This window comes from Oncorhynchus tshawytscha, linkage group LG01 (genome assembly GCF_018296145.1).
Source record: "Oncorhynchus tshawytscha isolate Ot180627B linkage group LG01, Otsh_v2.0, whole genome shotgun sequence".
Taxonomy (NCBI): domain Eukaryota; kingdom Metazoa; phylum Chordata; class Actinopteri; order Salmoniformes; family Salmonidae; genus Oncorhynchus; species Oncorhynchus tshawytscha.
Genome location: NC_056429.1, coordinates 33,396,320 through 33,419,059, shown reverse-complemented (window position 1 = coordinate 33,419,059; position 22,740 = coordinate 33,396,320). Strand labels below are relative to the sequence as shown.

At 40.6% G+C, this 22,740-nt stretch overlaps 2 protein-coding genes across 8 annotated transcripts in view; both read left to right on the top strand.

Moving 5' to 3' along the window:
* The window catches only part of LOC112249764 (ecotropic viral integration site 5 protein homolog), a 101,092-nt gene extending 93,158 nt beyond the window's left edge, over nt 1-7,934 (top strand). For all 5 annotated transcript variants that reach the window (XM_024419536.2, XM_024419535.2, XM_024419546.2 and 2 more), the window contains 2 exons: nt 2,481-2,576; nt 5,127-7,934. In XM_024419536.2, the coding sequence (XP_024275304.1) occupies nt 2,481-2,576; nt 5,127-5,435 (405 nt within the window). In that variant the 3' untranslated portion in view covers nt 5,436-7,934. The remainder of the gene's footprint in view (nt 1-2,480; nt 2,577-5,126) is intronic.
* A 2,203-nt stretch (nt 7,935-10,137) lies between these two features.
* gfi1ab (growth factor independent 1A transcription repressor b) lies at nt 10,138-22,441 on the top strand. 3 transcript variants are annotated; one of them, XM_024419524.1, is made up of 7 exons: nt 10,138-10,221; nt 19,211-19,423; nt 19,955-20,146; nt 20,479-20,888; nt 21,046-21,183; nt 21,300-21,465; nt 21,682-22,441. In XM_024419524.1, exons 2-7 carry the CDS (start codon nt 19,312-19,314, stop codon nt 21,867-21,869), a joined length of 1,206 nt encoding a protein of 401 aa, XP_024275292.1. In that variant the 5' UTR covers nt 10,138-10,221; nt 19,211-19,311; the 3' UTR covers nt 21,870-22,441. The 3 variants fall into 3 exon arrangements, with proteins under 3 accessions (XP_024275292.1, XP_024275299.1, XP_042176593.1); XM_024419531.1 differs by having other exon boundaries at nt 10,138-10,254; XM_042320659.1 differs by lacking the exon at nt 10,138-10,221 and having other exon boundaries at nt 18,025-19,423.
* Nucleotides 22,442-22,740: the final 299 nt, after the last annotated feature.

Genomic DNA, 22,740 nt, shown 5'->3' with positions numbered 1-22,740 from the left:
TATCGCCATTAATTTATGGTATTTTTATATTGGTAGAATTTCACAATTCTAGGTTTGCGAGGAACTTCCAGTACTAAACTACCATAAATATATATGTATCAAGAGGTAAAGCGCTCAGTCAATGAAACCGAATGTATAGTAAAATGGACATCAGGGTTTTTACATTGCTGTTGCAGTATAAATGTAGCTGTATGTATATGTGATCCATGGTAATACCACAGCTCGGCTATCTTCTTGTCAAGAGAAGAAACCACTTCCTATTGTGAGTCGAAGACACTCTGACAACTAGAACCAAAGGTGACATGTTGGAAGCCTATCTATGATTTGTACTTCTGCATGCATGATATGCTCACAGATTTCCATGTATATTTAACAGAAAGGCTTTAGCAAATTCATTGGTTATTAGAGGTTCCTCATAGTGTTTTCTCACTGCTCTCTTGGTAATTGCGTCTGCAGTTTTATCTGTAAATACATGGTGGTTTGTATTTAACAAAAAAATGACGTGTTTGTCATCATTGCTATTGTGTGTGAGGAAACTGGTCAAAAAGTCACATTTCCTGTCATAGTATCTGTGCTTGTTTGTTTTGAACCGTAATAGCGTTAGTGGAACTATTGTCATTTGGATGGGACATGTGCCACAAGATTGTAGAGAGCATGACACTGAACACGAAAGAGCACTCACTTGGCTGACAGCGAGTTTGACATTGAGCGCAAGCAACTATTGTTAATTGGAAAAAGTCAAATAGCCCTTCATACATTAGCTGATATCTCAAAGTGCTGTACAGAAACCCAGCAGAAACCCAGCTTAAAATCCCAAACAGCAAGCAATGCAGGTGTAGAAGCACGGTGGCTAGGAAAAACTCCCTAGAAAGGCCAAAACCTAGGCCTTGTGTTTTAGGTTATTGACCTGCTGAAAGGTGATTTTCTCCCAGTTTCCTCTATGATTTTGCCAGTGCTTCGCTCCATTCCATAAAAAAATGTTATCCTTAAGAATTCCCCAGTCCTTAACGATTACAAGCATAGCCATAACATGATGCAGCCTCCACTATTCTTGTAAATATGGAGAGTGGTACTCTGTGTTGTTGGATTTGAACATTTCAGCTTTCCAATTTTTAAATTTGTTTTGTAAACATTTTGGGATAACATTATTCCACTTTGACATTATGGGGTATTGTGTGTAGACCAGAGATGACAAAAAAAATGCTTGATTTAATCCACTTTAAAAATTCACGCTGTAACAACAAAATGCGGAGAAAGTCCAGGGGTGTGAATACTTTCTGAAGGCACTGTAAACCAAGATTGCATGTCAAGAGGACAAACAAACAACAATGCCACTAGCCAACAGCCGTAGGACAACAACCACCTACGGGGGAGGGGGGAGGTGTTGTGTAGACCTGGAGGGATGCAGTCAGGCGAGCCATGGTTGTGTCCCAAATGGCACAATATTCCCCATACATGGCTGCCCATAGTCTCTGGTCAAATGTAGTGCAGTATATAGGGAATGGGGTACCATTTGGGAGGCACCCCACGACTTAAGACATTTGATGTCCCTGGCCACAGTCCCTAACCCCCTCGCCACAACTTGGCACCTGGTGATTCACACAGCTGAGTACGAGGAAGTCTTATTAACTGCCTCTCCCTTATCACTAGCTAGCTCTGTCAGGAGAGAGGGAGTGAGGACGGGGGGGGGGTCTCAAGAAAAACACAGATTCCAGGAAGAACAGCTGCTTGCTTAGATCTCACATTGTCAGCAGCTTATCAGGATCCTAGGCCTACACCCTCAACCTCTCAACCCTGACCTGACCACAGGAATCGAGAGCGTTGTATACATTTTGAGGTGTTGGGTCAGACAGAGGTGGTTCTCACCTCACTACCTCACCCACCCCACCCCTGCGTTTTACATCTTCCCCATTTTCCCCCTCCCCTGTTCCCACGTTGCAGGTTGTCACTGGCTGAAGGGTTCAGGCTAACCACAATGTCTGTCTCTCTCTCTCTCTTATAAACTAGGCTTTAGGCAGGAATCATTTTTAGGTTTATAATGGGTTATGTGTGTCTCCTACTGCTGCAGCTGTCTGCGCCGAGGAAGGTAAACAGCACGTGTCATGTTTGACTGTTACTAGGCTCATCCCCAGGGCCCAAAGAGGAAAACGATACCAACGACTATATGTACCTTGTTAGTTTAGCTAGGCCCCCCCTCCATCTTTTACTAAGTCAACAGCCACTCTGTACATATCTTCTAGGATGCTTCTGTTATGCAAGTTTTTCAATGATATAGCTCTAGTGTCTCTTGTCTGGTGGTAGTTGTCTACCTCCCTCGCAACCCAACCTGCTTATCAATTTGCCCTTGTAACAGTTCAAGGATTCCAACATTTAAAGCGTCCACAGTGTCACAAACGTATTATCGCCTCTCCAGTGGTCTTGTGCTTAGAGGGACAATGATAAGCTATGCTTTGAGAAATGTTTTCTGTTTGTTTCTACAGAAAGAAGAAGGGAAGGTCCAGGGCCAGCTGAACAACACAGACTCCAGTCAGTACATCCGAGACCTGAAGGACCAGATAGCTGAGCTCAAGCATGAGGTGAGCAGTTACAACAGGGGAATACTGAACCAGGGGAATAACAAACACCGCTTGTACCGGTTGTTTTCAGAGATGATTTTGTTAGCTATATTTCTCGTGTTTTTGCTCAGATTTGTCTATTTTGAAGCCAACTGTAGAAGTGTAAACTACGCCCATAAGCTTCCTGCGCTGAGGGTGTTGATGTACCAGCACACACCCCTCTCCTGTAACTCTATATTATTTGAACGCTAAACCCCACTCTTTACCATACTGAGAGAGCAGTGTAGGACCCAGATTGAATGGAATGGAGTCTCATAAACTACTTGTGCTCCTCTGTGTACACCACAGCTGGCTATTGTCATCTGAATAGCTAGATCAAGGATTTGAAGGTTATGAATTTCATCACATAAATAGACATCTACAAGATCAGCTACAGGTTTGCCGGTTTGACTTTGACACAATCACTTCAGCAGAGTGGGCCATCTTTGATCAGAATAGTGTCCTTCATATAATGCAAAGACCTGATCTGGCTCTAAATGTAGGATTCTCTTGTAGGATTATATATGCAGAACATGATGCACCCTTTTATTCTGTGTAATGTATGTGCACGGTATTGTGATATGACATTTGGCACATTTTATAAACAACTCTTATATGTGAAAAGAGTTGTAGAACCCCCAACCCCCCCAAAATAAAATAACAGAAAAGAGAAGTAGAACAAAGCAACTTGTTTTCTTCCAGCAAATCAATGATTTACCAGGGAGGATGTAGTCAGATTTTTATCTCCTCCTAAAAAAAAAAGAGGACAACAAAAGGCTGGTAGGCTTGTGGTTGAACTGAGCTGCACTAAATCATGCATTGTGTCGCTCTGGGTCTCCTATCAAGACTGTGCAGCCAGCCAGGCAGTCAGTTAAACAGTCGGTCAAGCAAGCCGAAAAACAGTCAAGGTAGTCAGGCACAGTCAGTCAGGCACAGTCAGTCAGGCACAGTCAGTCAGGCACAGTCAGTCAGTCAGCCAGGCAGTCAGTTAGCCAGGCAAACTGTCGGTCAGGCAGGCGTGCAGGCAAACAGTCAGGCAGGTTGATCAGAACAGAATCCCCCCCACCTCTCCTCTGGGCTGTACTCTGTTGCATCCCAAATTTCACCCTATTCCCTATATAGTGCACTATTTCAAAAGTAGTGCACTATATAGGGAATTGCACTATACTAAAAAATATATATATATTTCACCTTTATTTAACCAGGTAGGCAAGTTGAGAACAAGTTCTCATTTACAATTGTGACCTGGCCAAGATAAAGCAAAGCAGTTTGACGCATACAACAAAGAGTTACACATGGAGTAAAACAAACATACAGTCAATAATACATACAAATATATAGAGAATAAGATGCCATTTGGGACACAACCAGGGATGTTGGTGTGGTCAGGGGGTGCTGAAGAATGGGTGGCTGTGAAGCTGTGAATCATGCTTTCTGAAGTGTTGGTGGTGACAGGTTCTGAGTGACAAGAATTGACCTCATAGCCATGATCTGGATGTATAAACCCCTCCCCCATAACCCCATGACCTGAGATATCTAATCCTGGAGATGCTACAGTTAGCAGGACATACTGACAAGACTACTGAATTTGTTTTTATTTGCACACAGAAGATGAAATATGGTTAGAAGTAGCAGGATAGGTAAAATATAGAGACATATATATTCTAGTTATTCCATTTTTGTCAGTGGGTAATTATTAGGCCCAATTTCTGCATTTCTTGGTGACTGCAGAAGAGCAGAAGTGAGAGCAAAGGCTCAGTGTAGACAGACCAAGGCAAGGAAGAAGGGGTAAAAGTGTGCCGCCCACAATTTGCTATTTCAATCACACATTCTCATAAGAGTGCTGGGTTTACAGTCAGCCACAGAGAGTTGCTCGAAACCAAAGTTGACTAATCTCTCTCAGGATCAAAAAGACGTCTCAAATGGCTCTTGGCTTTTAGCCCTTAACTTTCTTTGCACACTTGTGTTAGTCAAACTGTAGTTTGAAATCACTGATCTCTGTCATAAATGAGTCGTTTTTTAAAGCCCTGGTATTTGAGGAAAGTGACATGTACCGGTACAAGAACTAAATTGAGTCATTTCTCTAAGTGGGTGTCTCTCCCTACATGTCTGTCTTTGTGAGGCAGGTTGATCCAGGTGACTTCTAGGCAGGGCAGGTGTGGTCCAGAACAACATTTTAACCTGACCTATCTGACCCACCTTTCACTAGTTTCGCAGCCCATACCGAATATATGATGTGTAATTGTTTTGTGGAAGGGAGGAGCATGATCAGTGAATGAACACACGTCTACCAATGAGTGTGAACGTGCTTCTTGCATGCGTTTAGAAATCCATCTCCCATTGTCGATATTTCAGAACGGATGTTTTCATTAGTGTTGACCTCTTTTGTCTTTGTTGTAGTTTATGCATGTGATTTCCATAAAGAGCAACAACTCAAATGTTCTCAGGGGCTTTTCCCGTGGCGATGTATGTATCTGTCCCCATTACACTCCGCATGCGCCCCTGTTAAATGCCCCTCGTCTGTCTCCACAGATCCGCTGTTTAAAAGGCCAGAGGACAGGCAGCATGTCCAATGAGCCCAGTTTTGACAGGATCCGCATCGTCAATCACTACATACCAGACGACGAGTCGTACCAATCCTCAGACGAAGACGCAGGCAAGACCCCCTCCCACCTGGACCCTCAGCAGAGCAGTAGCAGCCACACCAGCCTCATCAGGCTTCACCCCTCCCTGGATCTGAATAATAGGCTGGGGGATACAGACAGTGAGGGGGATGATGATGGGGAGGGTCTGGTTCTCTCTGTGCCTCCCAACGGCACCCACAAACACACCACCGTGTGACCCGGTAACTGGGTCATGGGCACCATCGCTAGCCTCCTGGAGGCTGATCAGGGCTGTTCTGATCTAATGCAGTGGGGCAGAGGTGGTGTCCATGGTAGCAAGCCACACTCCTCAGGAACATGACGTCTAAGTCTGTCTATGGGACTCCAACGTAGGGAGCTTCTTGGAATGGAATCTTTGGAAGCTTGGAGTGGAACATGTCATCTTTGTCATCAAGTGAAGTCATCGCAGATTCACACCTGTGGTGGAGTTGGTTATTTTCTTTGTGTTACTCAGTTTGCTTTATTCTTGTTTTGCCAAAACCAGATTGAGGAGGATCATATCAGTCAGTTGCTCTGGTCTGATCACCAAGTGGATGGATCAGAGAAGGACAACATGAAGGCTCTTTAGCTTCCTGAGCTCCACAGAGCCAAACTGACCACCAGAGGAGTGGATGGGGGTTACTCCATCTAGGCAACCAAACTACGGGCTCTCCCTCAGCCCCACAACACCAACCATGGTACAACAGACACAACACACAGAGAGACTGTGCAATAGAATGTTTTACGCTTTATGGTGACGATGACACTTCATTCAATCAGTTTTAATTTTTTTATCGCATTTTTAAGTGAACCATCAAAAATGTATTGAGCCATTTTGTGTCTGTCTTTATCATACGGAGGGAATGATGTACTGGAGAGTGATGTCTCTTGAACATAGTTAAAGAGCCCCAGTAACAAACATTAACTGTGGGTATGTCCCAAATGGCACCCTATTCCCTATAGGGTACACTACTTTTGACAGGAACCCTGTGGGCCCTGGTCAAAAGTAGTGCACTTTAAAGGGGATAGGGTGCCATTTGGGACACGTAAATACAACCTCCCGTATCCGAAGGTCAATGGGAATCCAGTATCTGTGTATATACAGTATATGTAAATAGTTGTTGTTTTTTGGGACTTGAAAATATGAATCTAATGAATTATTGCATATCTAATGTTTATAATGTATTGTATTTTTGGACTGAAAGTGACATATCACTCTTAGTGTGGTCAAGACCCATGGATAACTGATTAACAGACATTTTTTCCACAAACATGGGCTACCCTTCTCCAGAAGTGAGCACTCATTCACCATCCCTCATACTTGTTAAATGCATTGGATTGGTGCAAGCATGGCTGAAGGGAGTTTCCAGCATTATTCCTTGCACCAATGCATTTCTTTTAAATCCATGCGGTGGAATGTGCGAGTCCACACTCCACGAGGAGGGTAGAAAATGGGAACGTAGCCAATCAATGTACTGTACGTGTTTTCTTATCTCATACTTATCTTCTCTGGCAGGATGATTTTCCCTTTGGAGGAAGGACTGATGTAAGATCATTGCATAATTTCATAGATTAGAATACATTTCAGCATGCTGGTTAATGAAAGCATGTACCTAATTTAAGTGAACCAACCATCTCAGATTTAGAGGGCTGATTTTAAAGTACTTGCTCTTTCTAAGGTGGGCATCCTAGTCTGTTAATAAAATACAAAAATTACGGGACATAATGAAAAGTATGAGGACAGAGATCTGTGATCTGAATCTTGTATGAACACCAATAACATTAAACAGAGATATTGCTATGTTCTTTTGCACAAAATGAATGGCAGTCCAAGCCAAGGGAACATAATATACTGCATTCTGGGAATCAAGTTAACATAAGAGTGAACAACACTTCTATCTGAAAATACTAAGAAGATCATTTTAAATGTTAGTTAAATGCTAAACTATTCCCTATACAGTGCACAACTTCTGACCAGAGCCCTGGATGAAAGTAGTGCACAATGTAGGAATAGGGTGCTATTTGGGACGCATGCTAAGACATGTCCTGTTTTGTTTCCTATGTGAACGAAGCAAAGTGCATTGTGTCAAGTGTTACCAAAGTGTAGGAGCCGTTGTATAGGCCTGGTACCAAATCAGTTTGTGCTGTATAGCCTATAACTCCTGTGGTCATTGTGATGCCTTGGAATGACAGATCTGGGACCAGGCTGCAACTGTAAACCGTAGGCTCTGCCTGCCAGAGAAATAAGCACCACTCCATTTCATAAGGGATGAATGACATTGATTCATTATCAGGATTATCATAACACTAAAACAGACAGCCTCCTTCCTCTAGGTTGAAAAATGACCAGAACAAGGGAAAGCTGATAATAGCTAGATTTGGTCATTTTTGACCGCAGTGGCCCTTTAAGACATTAGAACCACAATTTATCAGCCAATTGTCTTTCTATTCAGAATGCATTGTTCAGATGGGTTTTTGTGATACTGTTGTGATATTACCTGGTTAAGTACTACGATAGATGGAATCCATATTTGGAGAGGTATTATGATGCAGTCTTGGCACTTTGAGGGAATAAAATGCATTTTAGAAGAGTAGTCTACATAAGGCAGCCAACCGTTAACACTATGGAATAATACTTATCACACATGTATGTGAGATTGATGTGTGTGACGTCACAAATAAACTAACTATTTGATAACTGTTTTCAGTGTTTTTAGTTCTGTTATGTTAATGTTATAAATGGTGATTGCAGATGTGCTGTAGTAGTCACCATGGTAGAGCATATACAATTCCTTTCTCACTTCTAGTACAGTGTCATGTCATTGGTTTCCAATTTCTAAAATAACCTCAATAGTTTTGGGTTGCATTAGTGATGTGCTATTTCCGTGTGTGTGTGTGTGTGTATATATATATATATATATATATATATATACACATTCATACATACATACAGTTGAAGTCAGAAGTTTACATACACCTTAGCCAAATACATTTACATTAATTTTTCACAATTCCTGACATTTAATCCTAGTAAACATTCCCTTAGGTCAGTTAGGGTCACCACTTTATTTTAAGAATGAGTAATGTCAGAATCATAGTAGAGAATTATATATTTCATCTTTTATTTCTTTCATCACATTCCCAGTGGGTCAGAAGTTTACATACACTCAATTAGTATTTGGTAGCATTGCCTTTAAATTGTTTAACTTGGCTCAAACGTTTCGGGAAGTATACAGTGGGGCAAAAAAGTATTTAGTCAGCCACCAATTGTGCAAGTTCTCCCACTTAAAAAGATGAGAGAGGCCTGTAATTTTCATCATAGGTACACTTCAACTATGACAGACAAAATGAGAAAAAAAAAATCACATTGTAGGATTTTTTATGAATTTATTTGCAAATTATGGTGGAAAATAAGTATTTGGTCACCTACAAACAAGCAAGATCTGGCTCTCACAGACCTGTAACTTCTTCTTTAAGAGGCTCCTCTGTCCTCCACTCGCTACCTGTATTAATGGCACCTGTTTGAACTTGTTATCAGTATAAAAGACACCTGTCCACAACCTCAAACAGTCACACTCCAAACTCCACTAGGGCCAAGACCAAAGAGCTGTCAAAGGACACCAGAAACAAAATTGTAGACTTGCACCAGGCTGGGAAGACTGAATCTGCAATAGGTAAGCAGCTTGGTTTGAAGAAATCAACTGTGGGAGCAATTATTAGGAAATGGAAGACGTACAAGACCACTGATAATCTCCCTCGATCTGGGGCTCCATGCAAGATCTCACCCCGTGGGGTCAAAATGATCACAAGAACCGTGAGCAAAAATCCCAGAACCACACGGGGGGACCTAGTGAATGACCTGCAGAGAGCTGGGACCAAAGTAACAAAGCCTACCATCAGCAAGGGCATTGAAGATTAAACGTGGCTGGAACGTGGCCAGCTCTGTCAGGAGGAATGGGACAAAATTCACCCAATTTATTGTGGGAAGCTTGTGGAAGGCTACCTGAAACGTTTGACCCAAGTTAAACAATTTAAAGTCAATGCTACCAAATACTAATTGAGTGTATCTAAACTTCTGACCCACTGGGAATATGATGAAAGAAATAAAAGCTGAAATCAATCATTCTCTCTACTATTATTCTGACATTTCACATTCTTAAAATAAAGTGGTAATCCTAACTGATTTTTAACTAGGATTAAATGTCAGGAATTGTGAAAAACTGAGTTTAAATGTATTTGGCCAAGGTGTATGTAAAATGTCGACTTCAACTGTATACATGTGTGTGTATACGCACACACTCACACAGCTCTGGAAAAATTATGAGACCACTACAAAATCATCCATTTCTCTGGTTTTACTATTTATAGGTATGTGTTTGGGTAAAATGTGTTTGGGTAAAACTAACATTCCTCCCAAAAATATTGTAAATTTAGAGCATTTATTTGCAGAAAATGACAACTGGTCAAAATAACAAAATATATGCAGTTTTGTCAGAGCTCAAATATGCAGTTTTGTCAGACCTCAGAGAAACTGATAATTTTGCAGTGGTCTCTCATTTTTTGCCAGAGCTGTATATCCTTATAGTCAAATGCATTAGGCATACTTGTTTTCTTTAGATTTTTTTTTTTTTTTTTTTGGGGGGTAAAATTGTACAGTTAAATCGTACAACGGCCATTGGATAACACATAAAATAATTATACAGCACTTTGTGGCCCTTATTAAACTATATTAATTTGTATATGCCAATTTGACGAGATTCACTGTAGAGCTTAGTTTGATATAGCGCTGTCAGTAGGTGATGCTCAAACACGATTCCCCTTTCTTTCATCTGCATAAATCTAGAAGTGTCTGAAATAACATTCAGGAAGTGAATCATTCTGCTGCTTTTAGGAGAGCAACTTTCAGAGCTGCGTGTCTAGCAAAGCAACTTTGTGACAACAACACAAGATCTTTCAGCGGCACTGGACCCGGGTTGTTCTGACAGGTCTGAGAACCTTTTCATTACGCTTGAACTCTGGTATGTCTTGAACCTGCTCTGTGACTTGTCAACCTATAAATGTTTAAACCAATGGTATAGTATACCGCCTAAAGGGGACGCACATGGGGATAATATGACAATATTTTTTAGGTGGGTGCTTATATTTGTCCAATTTCACACATGTACAAGTGTATTAATATGCATGTGTGAATTGGAAATGTGTTGTTGTTTTGTTGCATATCCCAACTCTCCCTGAGACACCCTACGATAGTGGGGTCATTATCAAAGGTCTGACATTATCAACGGCGCCGTGGAGCAATTAGAGTTAAGTGCCTAACTCAAGGGCACATCGGCAGATTGTTTACGTTGTCGGCTCAGGGATTCAGACTAGCTAGATAGGCTACAACATGCACACTTTTAGTCTCATTATTGATAAGAACACATTTGAGCCTTTTATCTTAACATGTGGATGAGTTGCATCAAAACAGCACGCTGTCCCAATTTATAGCCTAGCACATGCTGTTTTCATTTTTGTTGACGAAAAAAGTATTTCATTTCCTTTATTAGAATACCCTGAAGTTGGCTGTACATTTATGACTCAGTAACGTTAGCTAGGTTTTTCATCCAATTGGCGAAAGTTGTTCTTGCGAATATTTGTTGTGTGGTCCTCCCGCTATGACTCCAGAAAGCGTGCCGTTTATTAGGCTACAGATGAAATAAATGATGAACTTCACAGGGTGGTGGAAGTGCACGTTGATGTGCTTGATGCTGATTTCCGATAAATATCGATGGTCTTATTCTGGTGACATGATGATCGATGCTTGGCTGCCTTTAATAACCATAGTAATCTCATTATGTAGGGAGGCTACCTGCACTGTATCTGGGAGCTGTTGGCTAGAGCACATATGCCAAGAACAGAGTGGGCACGTTCGCTATATAACTCAACATTGTTTGTGACAAAGCCATCAGTAGAGTAGAAAATGTGATGGAAACCCATTTCACTTTTTATTCGGAACATGGAAATGTAATGTGCACTTTATGCGCACAGCCTTTTGTCCGCAAAAAAAATCAATTTGAATAAAACACATCTCTGGTGAGAAAATGCGCATGTTGTTTTATGCAGATTTGAGAAAAATCGCATCCAAATCTGTCGCCAATTGGATGGAAACCTAGCTAGTGGCTGCATGTAATGAACATAATGGCCTTCACCTCTTTTGAAGGAGTGTGTCAAACTTCGTTAATCCTCTCCTTTCATTTGAAAATGCGTGCTGGATCCATGGCACAATTCAACACGTGAAGCAGACTGAACTATATGCATCCAACAAAAAATGTCATGACAGGCTTGACAAAACAAAATACACGAAACCAGGTGGGATCTTTTTGTGTCGGTAAAATGTATTACGCGAAAAATGTTGGTGGAAACTATTTCATGCCAAATATTTATATAATAAGGCCATCAAATCAAAGTCAACTTGGAGTCACGTGATGACTTGGCGTTTGACGCTCCTTTCCAATAAATATCGAGGGTTGTATTCTGGTGGCATGATCATAAATGTTAGGCTGCCATTTGACAAATAAAAATAATCGCGTCATGTAGGCTAGACCGGCACTGTATTTTTGAGCTGTTGGCTAGAAAGCACGTGCGAATACCAGCGCGGGACTACTCACTTTATAGGTTTGCAACACAATCTCACACTCAATTTGTGCAAATATGTATCAAAAGTATTTCTGCTGATTTTTTTTGTGTGGCATAAAACATGTTTGTGTAACTTAATTTTTTGGGAAAATACACACATTTTTGTGCGACTTAATTCATAGGAAAATACATTTTTTGGTACAAAAACTTTGGAACATTTTTCTGAAAGTTATTGGCATTTTGGACACTGCCTTTTTTTGTGTCCCACATTTATATAAAATAACAAACGTGTTAACAACCCAATATTGTTAATCAACCATGTTATAAAAACTGTATTTGTCTAGCGTTGTTGTTGTGGTGTTGGTATTTGATTGGGGAATGGGGATACATTTTCACAATGGGAAATTAATTCATCAATAAATGTGGGGAAACAAGGTACTGCAAAAAAAGTATGTTTGGTTTAAATTCCCCTGGTGCAACTGCATGGCATTTGCAACTATACGGAGTCTGGACTATGATCAATTAAGCCATATCAATGCAGTTAAACAGGTTCATGCAAGATCATGAATTATGTTGACTTAAACTTATGGCACTTCCAAGGCCATTTCATGATGATTATTAAGGTCATGTCAATCATGTTATACACATAGGATATTGTAACAAGGCATATGTCAGCATTGTAGGCCTACTGCCTCAGCCCAGAGGTCTACTAGGCTTTCATGGCAACAGCTGTTAGAGCTCACTTTACCAAGTATGAGCCCTGCTTGGAGTCCCTGTTGCAGCTTTCACTTTCTTCCGTTACATTGGTGGCAGCGTTGGGATCACGTCTAGTTATGTGATTTAGTGGTGGGAAGTGTTCTGTTTTTCAACATTGTGTTGGGTGTAATTACATTGATATATCTAGTGAACAATGGATAAGCAACAATGGGCATGATGGATAGAAGTAATCACTACAGGTGTGATCAAGCCTTACATCAAAGTTGCCTGAAGCTGAATGGAAAGTGCTATGCCCTGACCAGTTATTCAGAAGAAAATCCTCTGTTGCTGTGTAATTTACATACGTTAACTTACCAGTGTGGATCCAAAACCAACACATTCTATACATTTACAAACTGCCTGTTTAAAGTGTTATTACAACCATGGTGTTCTATATCAAATAACCTGACAATGATCCACATCATATGGGTAGGCAAATCATGTAAGTGTGTTATGCAGCAAAACACAAATATCCTTTTTTAGGATGCAAACCAGTAATATGATCTGTTGATCCATCCTGTTCTGATCTAATGAGATGGATGTAGGATTTTCTACGGCCTAGAATCGGGGCCTTTCCCAGTCATGGCGGACGAAGCTAGGCACCTCTTGGTTCTCATTGGTGAAGACCGAAGTCAAGTTAGGGGTTATATGTCAAACTCTCCTATACCACTTTGCCCAACATGTTATACCCCAGAGATTGTAAATAAACTATGTTTAAGGTGATATAACTTGTTTTATTATAGGGCTGTGAAACCCATACCTTCAGTCTGAATGGCTTCTGACTGAACATTTCTCACTGGAAATGTTTGTTGACATTGAACATAGCTCAAATCAAATCAAATGTATTTATATAGCCCTTCGTACATCAGCTGATATCTCAAAGTGCTGTACAGAAACCCAGCCTAAAACCCCAAACAGCAAGCAATGCAGGTGTAGAAGCACGGTGGCTAGGAAAAACTCCCTAGAAAGGCCAAAACCTAGGAAGAAACCTAGAGAGGAACCAGGCTATGTGGGGTGGCCAGTCTTCTTCTGGCTGTGCCGGGTGGAGATTATAACAGAACATGGCCAAGATGTTCAAATGTTCATAAATGACCAGCATGGTCATATAATAATAAGGCAGAACAGTTGAAACTGGAGCAGAAGCACGGTCAGATGGACTGGGGACAGCAAGGAGTCATCATGTCAGGTAGTCCTGGGGCATGGTCCTAGGGCTCAGGTCCTCCGAGAGAGAGAAAGAAAGAGAGAAGGAGAGAATTAGAGAATTCACACAGGACACCGAATAGGACAGGAGAAGTACTCCAGATATAACAAACTGACCCTAGCCCCCCGACACATAAACTACTGCAGCATAAATACTGGAGGCTGAGACAGGAGGGGTCAGGAGACACTGTGGCCCCATCCGAGGTTAGGGTTATTATGGTATTTAATTAATTTCAGACTCTCCTATGCCACTATTCCTAACATCTTCTACCCCAATAGGTTGTAAATAAACCCTTTTTAATACTTCTTGAGGATCGGACCCTTCATCTCAATTTCCGCCTAAAATGACATCCCCAAATCTAACTGTCTGTAGCTCTGGACATGAAGCAAGGACATGCATATTATTGGTACCATTTGAAAGTAAACACTTTGAAGTTTGTGGAAATGTGCAATTCATGTAGGATAATATAACACATTCAATCTGGTGAAGATGGGTGTAAGTTAGGTGTTGTCCACAAGAAGACAGAAGTCTGTGTGTAAAGTTTGATACATTCAAGAATGAGAACTCTACATAATATTTTGTATCAAGTCTCCCAGGTGTCCTTCACAAATTTGCCCAAATGTACCCAAGAGGCTGAGTTGTTCAATTTATACATTTCCAAGTACATAACTATAGAGAACATAATGAAAATGCTATGGCAATAGACAATTAAAGTTTACACACTCCATGAATGTCATACATGATGAATCGTTAGCCTCCCTACATAAAAGGTACTAACCTTCACACCTCTAGATGACCGGGTGGGGGTGGGGGTGGAGCCAGAGACAGCAGAGGGGTCAGACTGGAGAAGCCAGTTCCTACATTTGAATGAGTGGGGGATGGAGTACTTGAATGTGGTGTCTTCTAAGTTGGCTCCCACATGTCAACTTACTCTCTACCACTATTGAGGTACAACAACAACAACAAAATCAGTTAGAACTCAAGTTTACTATTACTTATTTGATTTAACCTTTATTTTAGCAGGGGGGTGAGCACTGCATCAATACATCAAATACACAACACATATCTAGAAGCATATACACTTCAAAAGTTTGGGGTCACTTAGAAATGTCCTTGTTTTTGAAAGATAAGAACATTTTATGTCCATTAAAATAACATCAAATTGATCAGAAATACAGTGTAGACGTTAATGTTGTAAATGACTATTGCAGCTGGAAACGGCTGATGCGAGAAATTGCCAAGAAACTGAAGTTCTCGTACAACACTGTGTACTACCCCCTTCACAGAACAGTGCAAACGGGCTCTTCCCAGAATAGAAAGAAGAGTGGGAGGCCCCGGTGCACAACTGAGCAAGAGGACAAGTACATTAGAGTGTCTAGTTTGAGAAACAGACACCTCACAAGTCCTCAACTGGCAGCTTCATTAAATGGTACCCGCAAAACACCAGTCTCAATGTCAACAGTGAAAGAGGCGACTCCGGGATGCTGGCCTTCTAGGCAGAGTTGCAAAGAAAAAGCCATATCTCAGACCGGCCAATAAAAAAAAGATTAAGATGGGCAAAAGAACACAGACACTGGACAGAGGAACTCTGCCTAGAAGGCCAGCATCCAGGAGTCGCCTCTTCACTGTTGACGTTGAGACTGGTGTTTTGCGGCTACAAATATTTTATAAAAAATGATTCACACAAAAGTCAAGAGTTGGCTATAACATGAGTACAAAAGAAGTTAGTGTGTGTATATGTGTGTAAGTGTTTGTATGTGTGTGTATTATAATTTCCCACCATAAAAATGTTTCACCATTCCCCAATCAAATACCTTCATCGATACCACTAACAACAACAAAAAAGCTGTATTTTTTCTCCAATCTGGTATCCCTCATACAATTTGACATAGCCTTGTATAAAATGCATTGTGAAAGAAATGGTGTAATGTACACAACAAAGTGGAGCCTTGTAATAAATGCATTATGAAAAAAATTGTGTAATGTAGGCTCCATGAAATATGAAATGCATTATGAAGAAAATCATGTAGGCCTACTGCTGCATACATGAAAAAAGGCCCTTTTTTCTGACTGCTGTGCACCAGTAACGCAAGGTAGCCTAGTGGTTAGAGCATTTGACTAGTAAGTAGAAGGTTGCAAGATCGATCCCCAGGCTGACAGAGTAAAAATCTGTCGGTCTGCCCATGCCCACTGTTCCTAGCCCGTCATTGAAAATAAGAATTTGTTCTTAACTGACTTGCCATGTTAAAGAAAATTTAGTGAAAACAATTTTGGCATTGATAAAAAAACAACAACAACGTAAGGCTACTATTATTATTATTATTTTGGTGACTACCTGGTTGATTGACAATGTTGGGTTGTTAGCATGTTTGTTTTTATATATAAATACATTTGGGGCACACACAAAAAGGCAGTGTAGAACACTATTTCCCATCATGCATTGTTCTAACAACGTTCAAAAGAGTGTTCCCATGTTTTCCCCCAAAAAATGTATTTTCCTATGAAAGAAATCACACAAAAATGTGTCTTTTCACGCTAATTAAGCCACACAAAAACGCACAAAATCTGCTGAAATACTTTTTGTACATATTTGCAAGAATTGAGTGTGAGATTGTGTTGCGGCTAAAGGTCAAATGTTGGTATGAAAACTCAGTAGAGTTAAAAATGTGCGGGATTTTTTTATTCGGCACATGGGAATTTAATCTCAAAAGGTATTTTTTAAGTGCACTACATCACTCACAGCCTTTTATTCGCAACAAGTTGGCTACATTTGATGGAAACACATATCTGCCTAAGGTTCTTCGAAAAACTTTGAGGAGTTTACAAGAACCCTTTTTGAACCCCCTATTCTATTTAGTGTGGTGAGAAAATCTTAATATTGTTTTTATGTGGATTTGTGAATATTTGCATGGAAATCTGTCGTCAGTTGGATGGAAACCTAGCGAGTGTCATTGATTCAACCCTTCAATTTTGGGATTATATTGAACATTTCAATAGGCAAACCATTCGTGTTTTAAAAACAAAGAAGTTAGCCTAGTAATTAGAAATATTTCAGCAATTATATTTGTTTGTACCCTACTCCATAAAATAAAATGTGCCTATTACAGAAAACCTTATGCACATAAAACAGCTGATAACCCATAATTACAAAACATCTGGAAAAATACACCAAGGACCTGTTTCATAAACGGTGCATAGAGGTCAAACACCTGAATTAGATGACTGGTTATTTAGTTTGAATGGGCACACACGCAAGAAATGCTCTACTATTGCTCCTTGTGTGGAAAGAGTTTTACCAAATTGGGGGCCTGATTATTCATGACAGGACACACTCAGGGGGGGGATAAAACCTACCACTGCTCCCATTGTGGAAAGAGATTTAACTACAAAACTTTGAATGTATAGGCCTGCTGCTGAATAATGATACATGGCCTCATAATGTATGTTTATTCACATAAACAAACAACAATAACTGATAGGCCTTGCATTGGTGTTGCCAAAGGCATTCATAAGATTTTGGGTGGCCTATCGGATTTAATAACCTCAACTCTTAGATTTGTTTGTGCTATTATGTTAAATTAGAAGTCTATATTTAATTGCATTCAACGTTTTTCCATTGAAATAGGCTAATGTACTTATACCTTAATGATTTGCTTGGATTATGCTAAGCATTTCAAATAACGTTTGTGGTTTGATGAGTTGAATAGATTTTCTAGGCTGCTATGTGAAAGAGAAAGTCAAATTGCACCACGATTTGGGCAATGGTTAACTCGCGTCAGTGTATCTTATGTTTTTATCGGTAGCCTGTCTTATCTCCTCCAACCTAATGCAAGGTCCGGATGCAGCGGTGATGTTTCTAATCGACTGAGGGCATATGGCGCTTTGATTTCCTGCAAGTCACTGTTTTTTCTACTGTATCATGGTCTGGAGGACCTGCCTGCCTTCCTGCGCCTGATAGAATACTTCTGCATTAACTGACAGAGAATGAACTGAAAACATGCTATGTCATATGAGCCTGGTCTTCAACAAAAATGAGTGACTATTAAATGTTTTAAGTCTATTGCTGTCACCACTTTGTCTCACTTCAAAGTTCATAAACGAATAGGCCTAATTAATTATTTTAGTCTTTGTAGCCTAAATGGTATCTGCTATAGGCCCGGCAAATCGTACCAACATTGCCATTTCGTTTTTCTTTATTTGTTCTTAATAATTTAATTACGTTGTCGTATTTTCTACGTCATTTCAAAGACAATACAGGCCTATACATATGTTTTGTATGTTAATAATTTCATGTGAAATGTTTATCAAATGAATAGGTCTGTCATGTTTAGACATTGAAATGATGTATTTTCACTGCACCAATACAACAATTTAAATTATTCTGAATGGCACGGGCCAGCGGCTGGTTGAAACATTCTAAATGTGACGTACAGATAGTCTCGGTCCCACTGGTTGTCTGGCGTGTGAGCTCCAGCTGAATGCGCTCGCTGCATGCCTTATTGTTCTGTGCGTAATTGGGCCAGAACAGGTCATCAGCGGTCCCACTGTGCAGACAGGGAACAGACGTATCTGTTTACTCACTGAGCATATTATAATAATGCAGGAAATACGAAACTCCGGTGGCACCGCAGGCAGACTTGTGCAGTTGTCTGCAGTTATCAAATATAGCCTGTATGTATGGAGACACCGACCAAATTGATGTTTGAAAATACACTTGTGAATGACGCAAAACAATTCAATACCGATGCAGTGTTATCATGCATGAGTCTTTTAACAACATTTCGTCATTCTACAAAATGCTATAGCCTATATTATAAACCTATATTATAAACAATAAACATATTATGTGACGTGACTATTTGGTCACATCCACGTCCATACATCGCCTACTATTCTCTGATTCTCATTTTCATTCATGTGCAATCGATGAGGGTAATATATGGATCCTGTACCATTATCAAGCACATTCTATATGTCTCATGATGACGAACGTGTCGCACGGTCCACGGTCCATAGCTGGCACCCTGGTGCTGCATACCGCGTTTCCTCTCTCCCCTGTCCTGTACTGCAGCTAGGGATAGGGAGGGATTAAGTAACACATTGATAAAGCAGTGTATCACTTATCCGGATTGATATGGGTTGTAATTCCCCCAGTAGAGCTACAGGCTGATCCGTGAGATGGAGCTGCCTGGGGAGCAGTTGGTTCTGGAGGCGGACCAATCACAGCCCCCCGAGCGGCAGCAAACTGAGGAGGAGTTTCCTCTAGCTTAGGCACCTGTCCCTAAAAGGTCCCCACAACACCTGGCAGACGGGAGAGGGCGTGTGCGCATGCTTCATCCCCAGCTAGAACTCTCTTAAAGTTGACCACACATTGTCAACCAATAGTCTTCTAATCTTTTCAGGAATAAAACAGCAGCACCGCATCCCAGGAACAGAGGAGCAGATTGCTGTTGGATCGCCAGTGATTTTGGATATTAGCAAAGGTCGAACACGGAGAGTGAAAATGCCTCGGTCCTTCTTGGTGAAAAGTAAGAAGGCGCACAGCTACCACCAGCCACGCTCCTTTGAAGATGACTTCAATCGACTGGATACTATCTTAGCTCATATATGTGCAGGTATGTGGATGTTATCTCCATGTTAATGTCTGGATGTTGTGTGAGGTGTACATATTTCATACAAATGCACAACCTCATTCGTTTTTCTGTAGCCTAATTATGTTGGAATAAATATACACTTTTATTTGTCTTTTTGTACTAATTATTCGGCTATATTTTGAGGCATGGCTTCATTCAAAAGAACCTGCAATATATTATAAATATAAGACTATGATTTAGAATTTATATTCTAGCTGTTAATTGAAAGAGATATATAGCCCATGTAGGCTTATCCTGTATGCAAATCGGAATGTTTACCTTATTTTAATAGTTACGTTGACGTCAATAGAATGAATTTGCAAATCCTATCGTTATTCTTAATAACATATAATTGTGCTGACATTTCTAGGCTATTATTAACGGTATTTATATTATGTCTTCTAAGAATAATTATTACAGTGTTAGGCTATCATTATCAAAGTTGTATTTTTGTCGTTATACTTCTAAGCTAAGGCTACTTTAATAGGCTACTGCTCGTTGTAATTAAAACAGATAATAGTAAGATTCCAGAGGACTTGGATGCCTTGACTGGCGGCGATGCCATAGGCGGGTTCTCCCCGGACTCTCACCTGGCTGACACGGCTGATTTCTCCAAGTCCCCGCTCAGCTGTGGGGACAGTGTGTGCGGTCCAGCCTCGGATTATGAAGACTTCTGGCGGCCTCCATCGCCCTCAGCATCACCAGGTAGAGATCTAGTCTGTGGTGCATTAAAATGTAGGCCTTTAGATACCTGAATATGGGAGATAGTAGCAGGCGCAACGATCCTCTTCATACGTTTATCGAAAAAATAATATTTGAAAAGTAATTTGATGTTTTGTGAAAGCCTCATTTTACATAGGCTAAGTTAAACAATCATCATCAGACATATCACATCGAAAATCAACATGAGTTTACTTTGAACTGAACGTTTGTGATTACAATTTCACCATTTTGATGACGGGACATCCTGTTTGCCTGTCTCCATCCTGAGTTAAGATCAGCGCGCTAATCAATTATATTTATTTGCAACTCAACAGTAGATTCTGATAAATCCCTGTCTCCCTCCGTGGACGAGACACAACCCTTTGCTGTTCCATTCCGGCCCTATGCATGGAACAGTTACTCTGGTTCTGACATTCGGCATCTGGTCCAGCAAAGTCTCCACCACCAGCACCACCATCCCATGGACCTGGACCGGAGCCCAGCTCTGGGTTACTATGGTGACCGGGCCATCGAACCGACCCTCTTCGAGGGAAGCCCGGTACCTGAAAATTACAGTGATTACAGGGCCGCTGCCTGTTTGTTCGATAGAACCACCGCCCCCGGGGTTGGGTTGTACTCGGAAGGGAACCTGCAGGGGAAAAGCTCAGAAATCAAGGCTGAGTCTGACCTTCTGTGCTCACGGCTCATTCTGAATGGTGCCTACAAGTGCATCAAATGCAGCAAGGTAAGATAATATATGAAATGTAGAGGATTGAAACATCTTATGCTTGCAATGACATGCTTGAGGATTTGTGGTTGTGGACACACTTTTTCCGGCATAAAGATCACTATCTTTATCAACCTGTCACCATCACCCTCACGAATTTCAAACAACTCTGCAGGTGTTTTCGACTCCCCATGGGTTGGAGGTTCACGTTCGCAGATCACACAGTGGCACGAGGCCCTATGGTTGTGATATATGTGGCAAAACCTTCGGACATGCTGTCAGCCTCGAGCAACATAAAGTTGTGCACTCTCAGGTGACCATTCTAGAATCTAGACTATTCTCGTCTCGTTTGTCACTGATTATTCAACGCATATAGCATATAGGATATATGTCCGTTTTAGACTAATATTTGCCTGTATACTTCCACAGGAAAGAAGTTTTGATTGCAAAATCTGTGGTAAAAGCTTCAAAAGGTCGTCGACTCTCTCCACGCACCTCCTCATCCACTCCGATACACGGCCTTACCCATGCCAGTATTGCGGGAAGAGGTTCCACCAGAAATCAGACATGAAGAAACACACATTCATCCACACAGGCAAGTATACGTCAGAAATTGTAGTGTATTAGTAAACATACCTCGATGCAACACTAAATATGTTCATTGCGTAAACGGCCACCTCAATGCGGCTAATAGTGATAAGTCATGCCCAATTGACCTGACCGGATACAATAAAATAAAAACAGCTTGCTTGCCTATATGGTTTGGCTAATAAAGGTAACATGACGGTTAATGTGTACATTTGTCATGCAGGTGAGAAGCCGCACAAATGCCAGGTGTGTGGGAAAGCGTTCAGCCAGAGCTCCAACCTCATAACGCACAGCCGGAAACACACGGGCTTCAAACCGTTCGGATGCGACCTCTGCGGCAAGGGATTCCAGAGAAAAGTCGATTTAAGAAGACACAAAGAAACCCAGCATGGACTAAAAGCCTCAAACTAAAATCAAATAATGGACACACCAAACACTATTCAACAAACCACTTTTTTTTGGAAACCGGAAATAAGCTAGTTATCCATTCCTCAAACATGTTAGACTTAGACATACTGGTGGAGTATTGTAGAGGCTTTTGTGCAGTATAGGTTAAGACAAAACCGGTTTGAACCAGGGAGGGACATTATCTGAACCCAAAATATTAGTACAAAATAACCGGATAGGCAATATAACCACCAAGAAAGCGCAAAAACAAAAACAACAGACGAACAATTTCCAACGGACAGTTGGGAAAACAGCCCTTGTCTAAAGAATGTCACTTTGTTTTCAGTTGGACGCCATGGATGCTGGCACAACAGTCACTACAACAAGGCTATGTGATTTAATAAACAAAAGGTTTGTGCTTTTATTTTATAAACCAGAAATGTTTTCATTTTTTTCATTTTCGTTCTTCCAATTCAAATTGCACATTTGTATTTTATATCAACCAGACTGTATATCCAGATGTTGTGTACTATCATGCTATACCTTATTTATTGATCAGATTATCATTTGAATAAAATATGAAAACTGTAATCCAACATATTTTGAGAGTTTTGTTTATTTTATTTTGTTTCGTAGCCTACTGCAAGGTGTTTCAAGCAGCAAAAGCCACGGATTACTCAAATACATATATATCACTGTCAACCCCAATACATTTTTTACTCAAATTTGAACTCAAATAGTTATAGTAAATTCAACTCAAACTCAACTGAAGTCATTATTACTTAAAATGTTTGTGGTACTGACTAAAAACTAAATAAGAAGTCACATGAACTCTATTTGTTTTTCCAGCATGCCCTGCAGGTCGATTTCTTGGAATTGTTTAAAAAAAATAGTT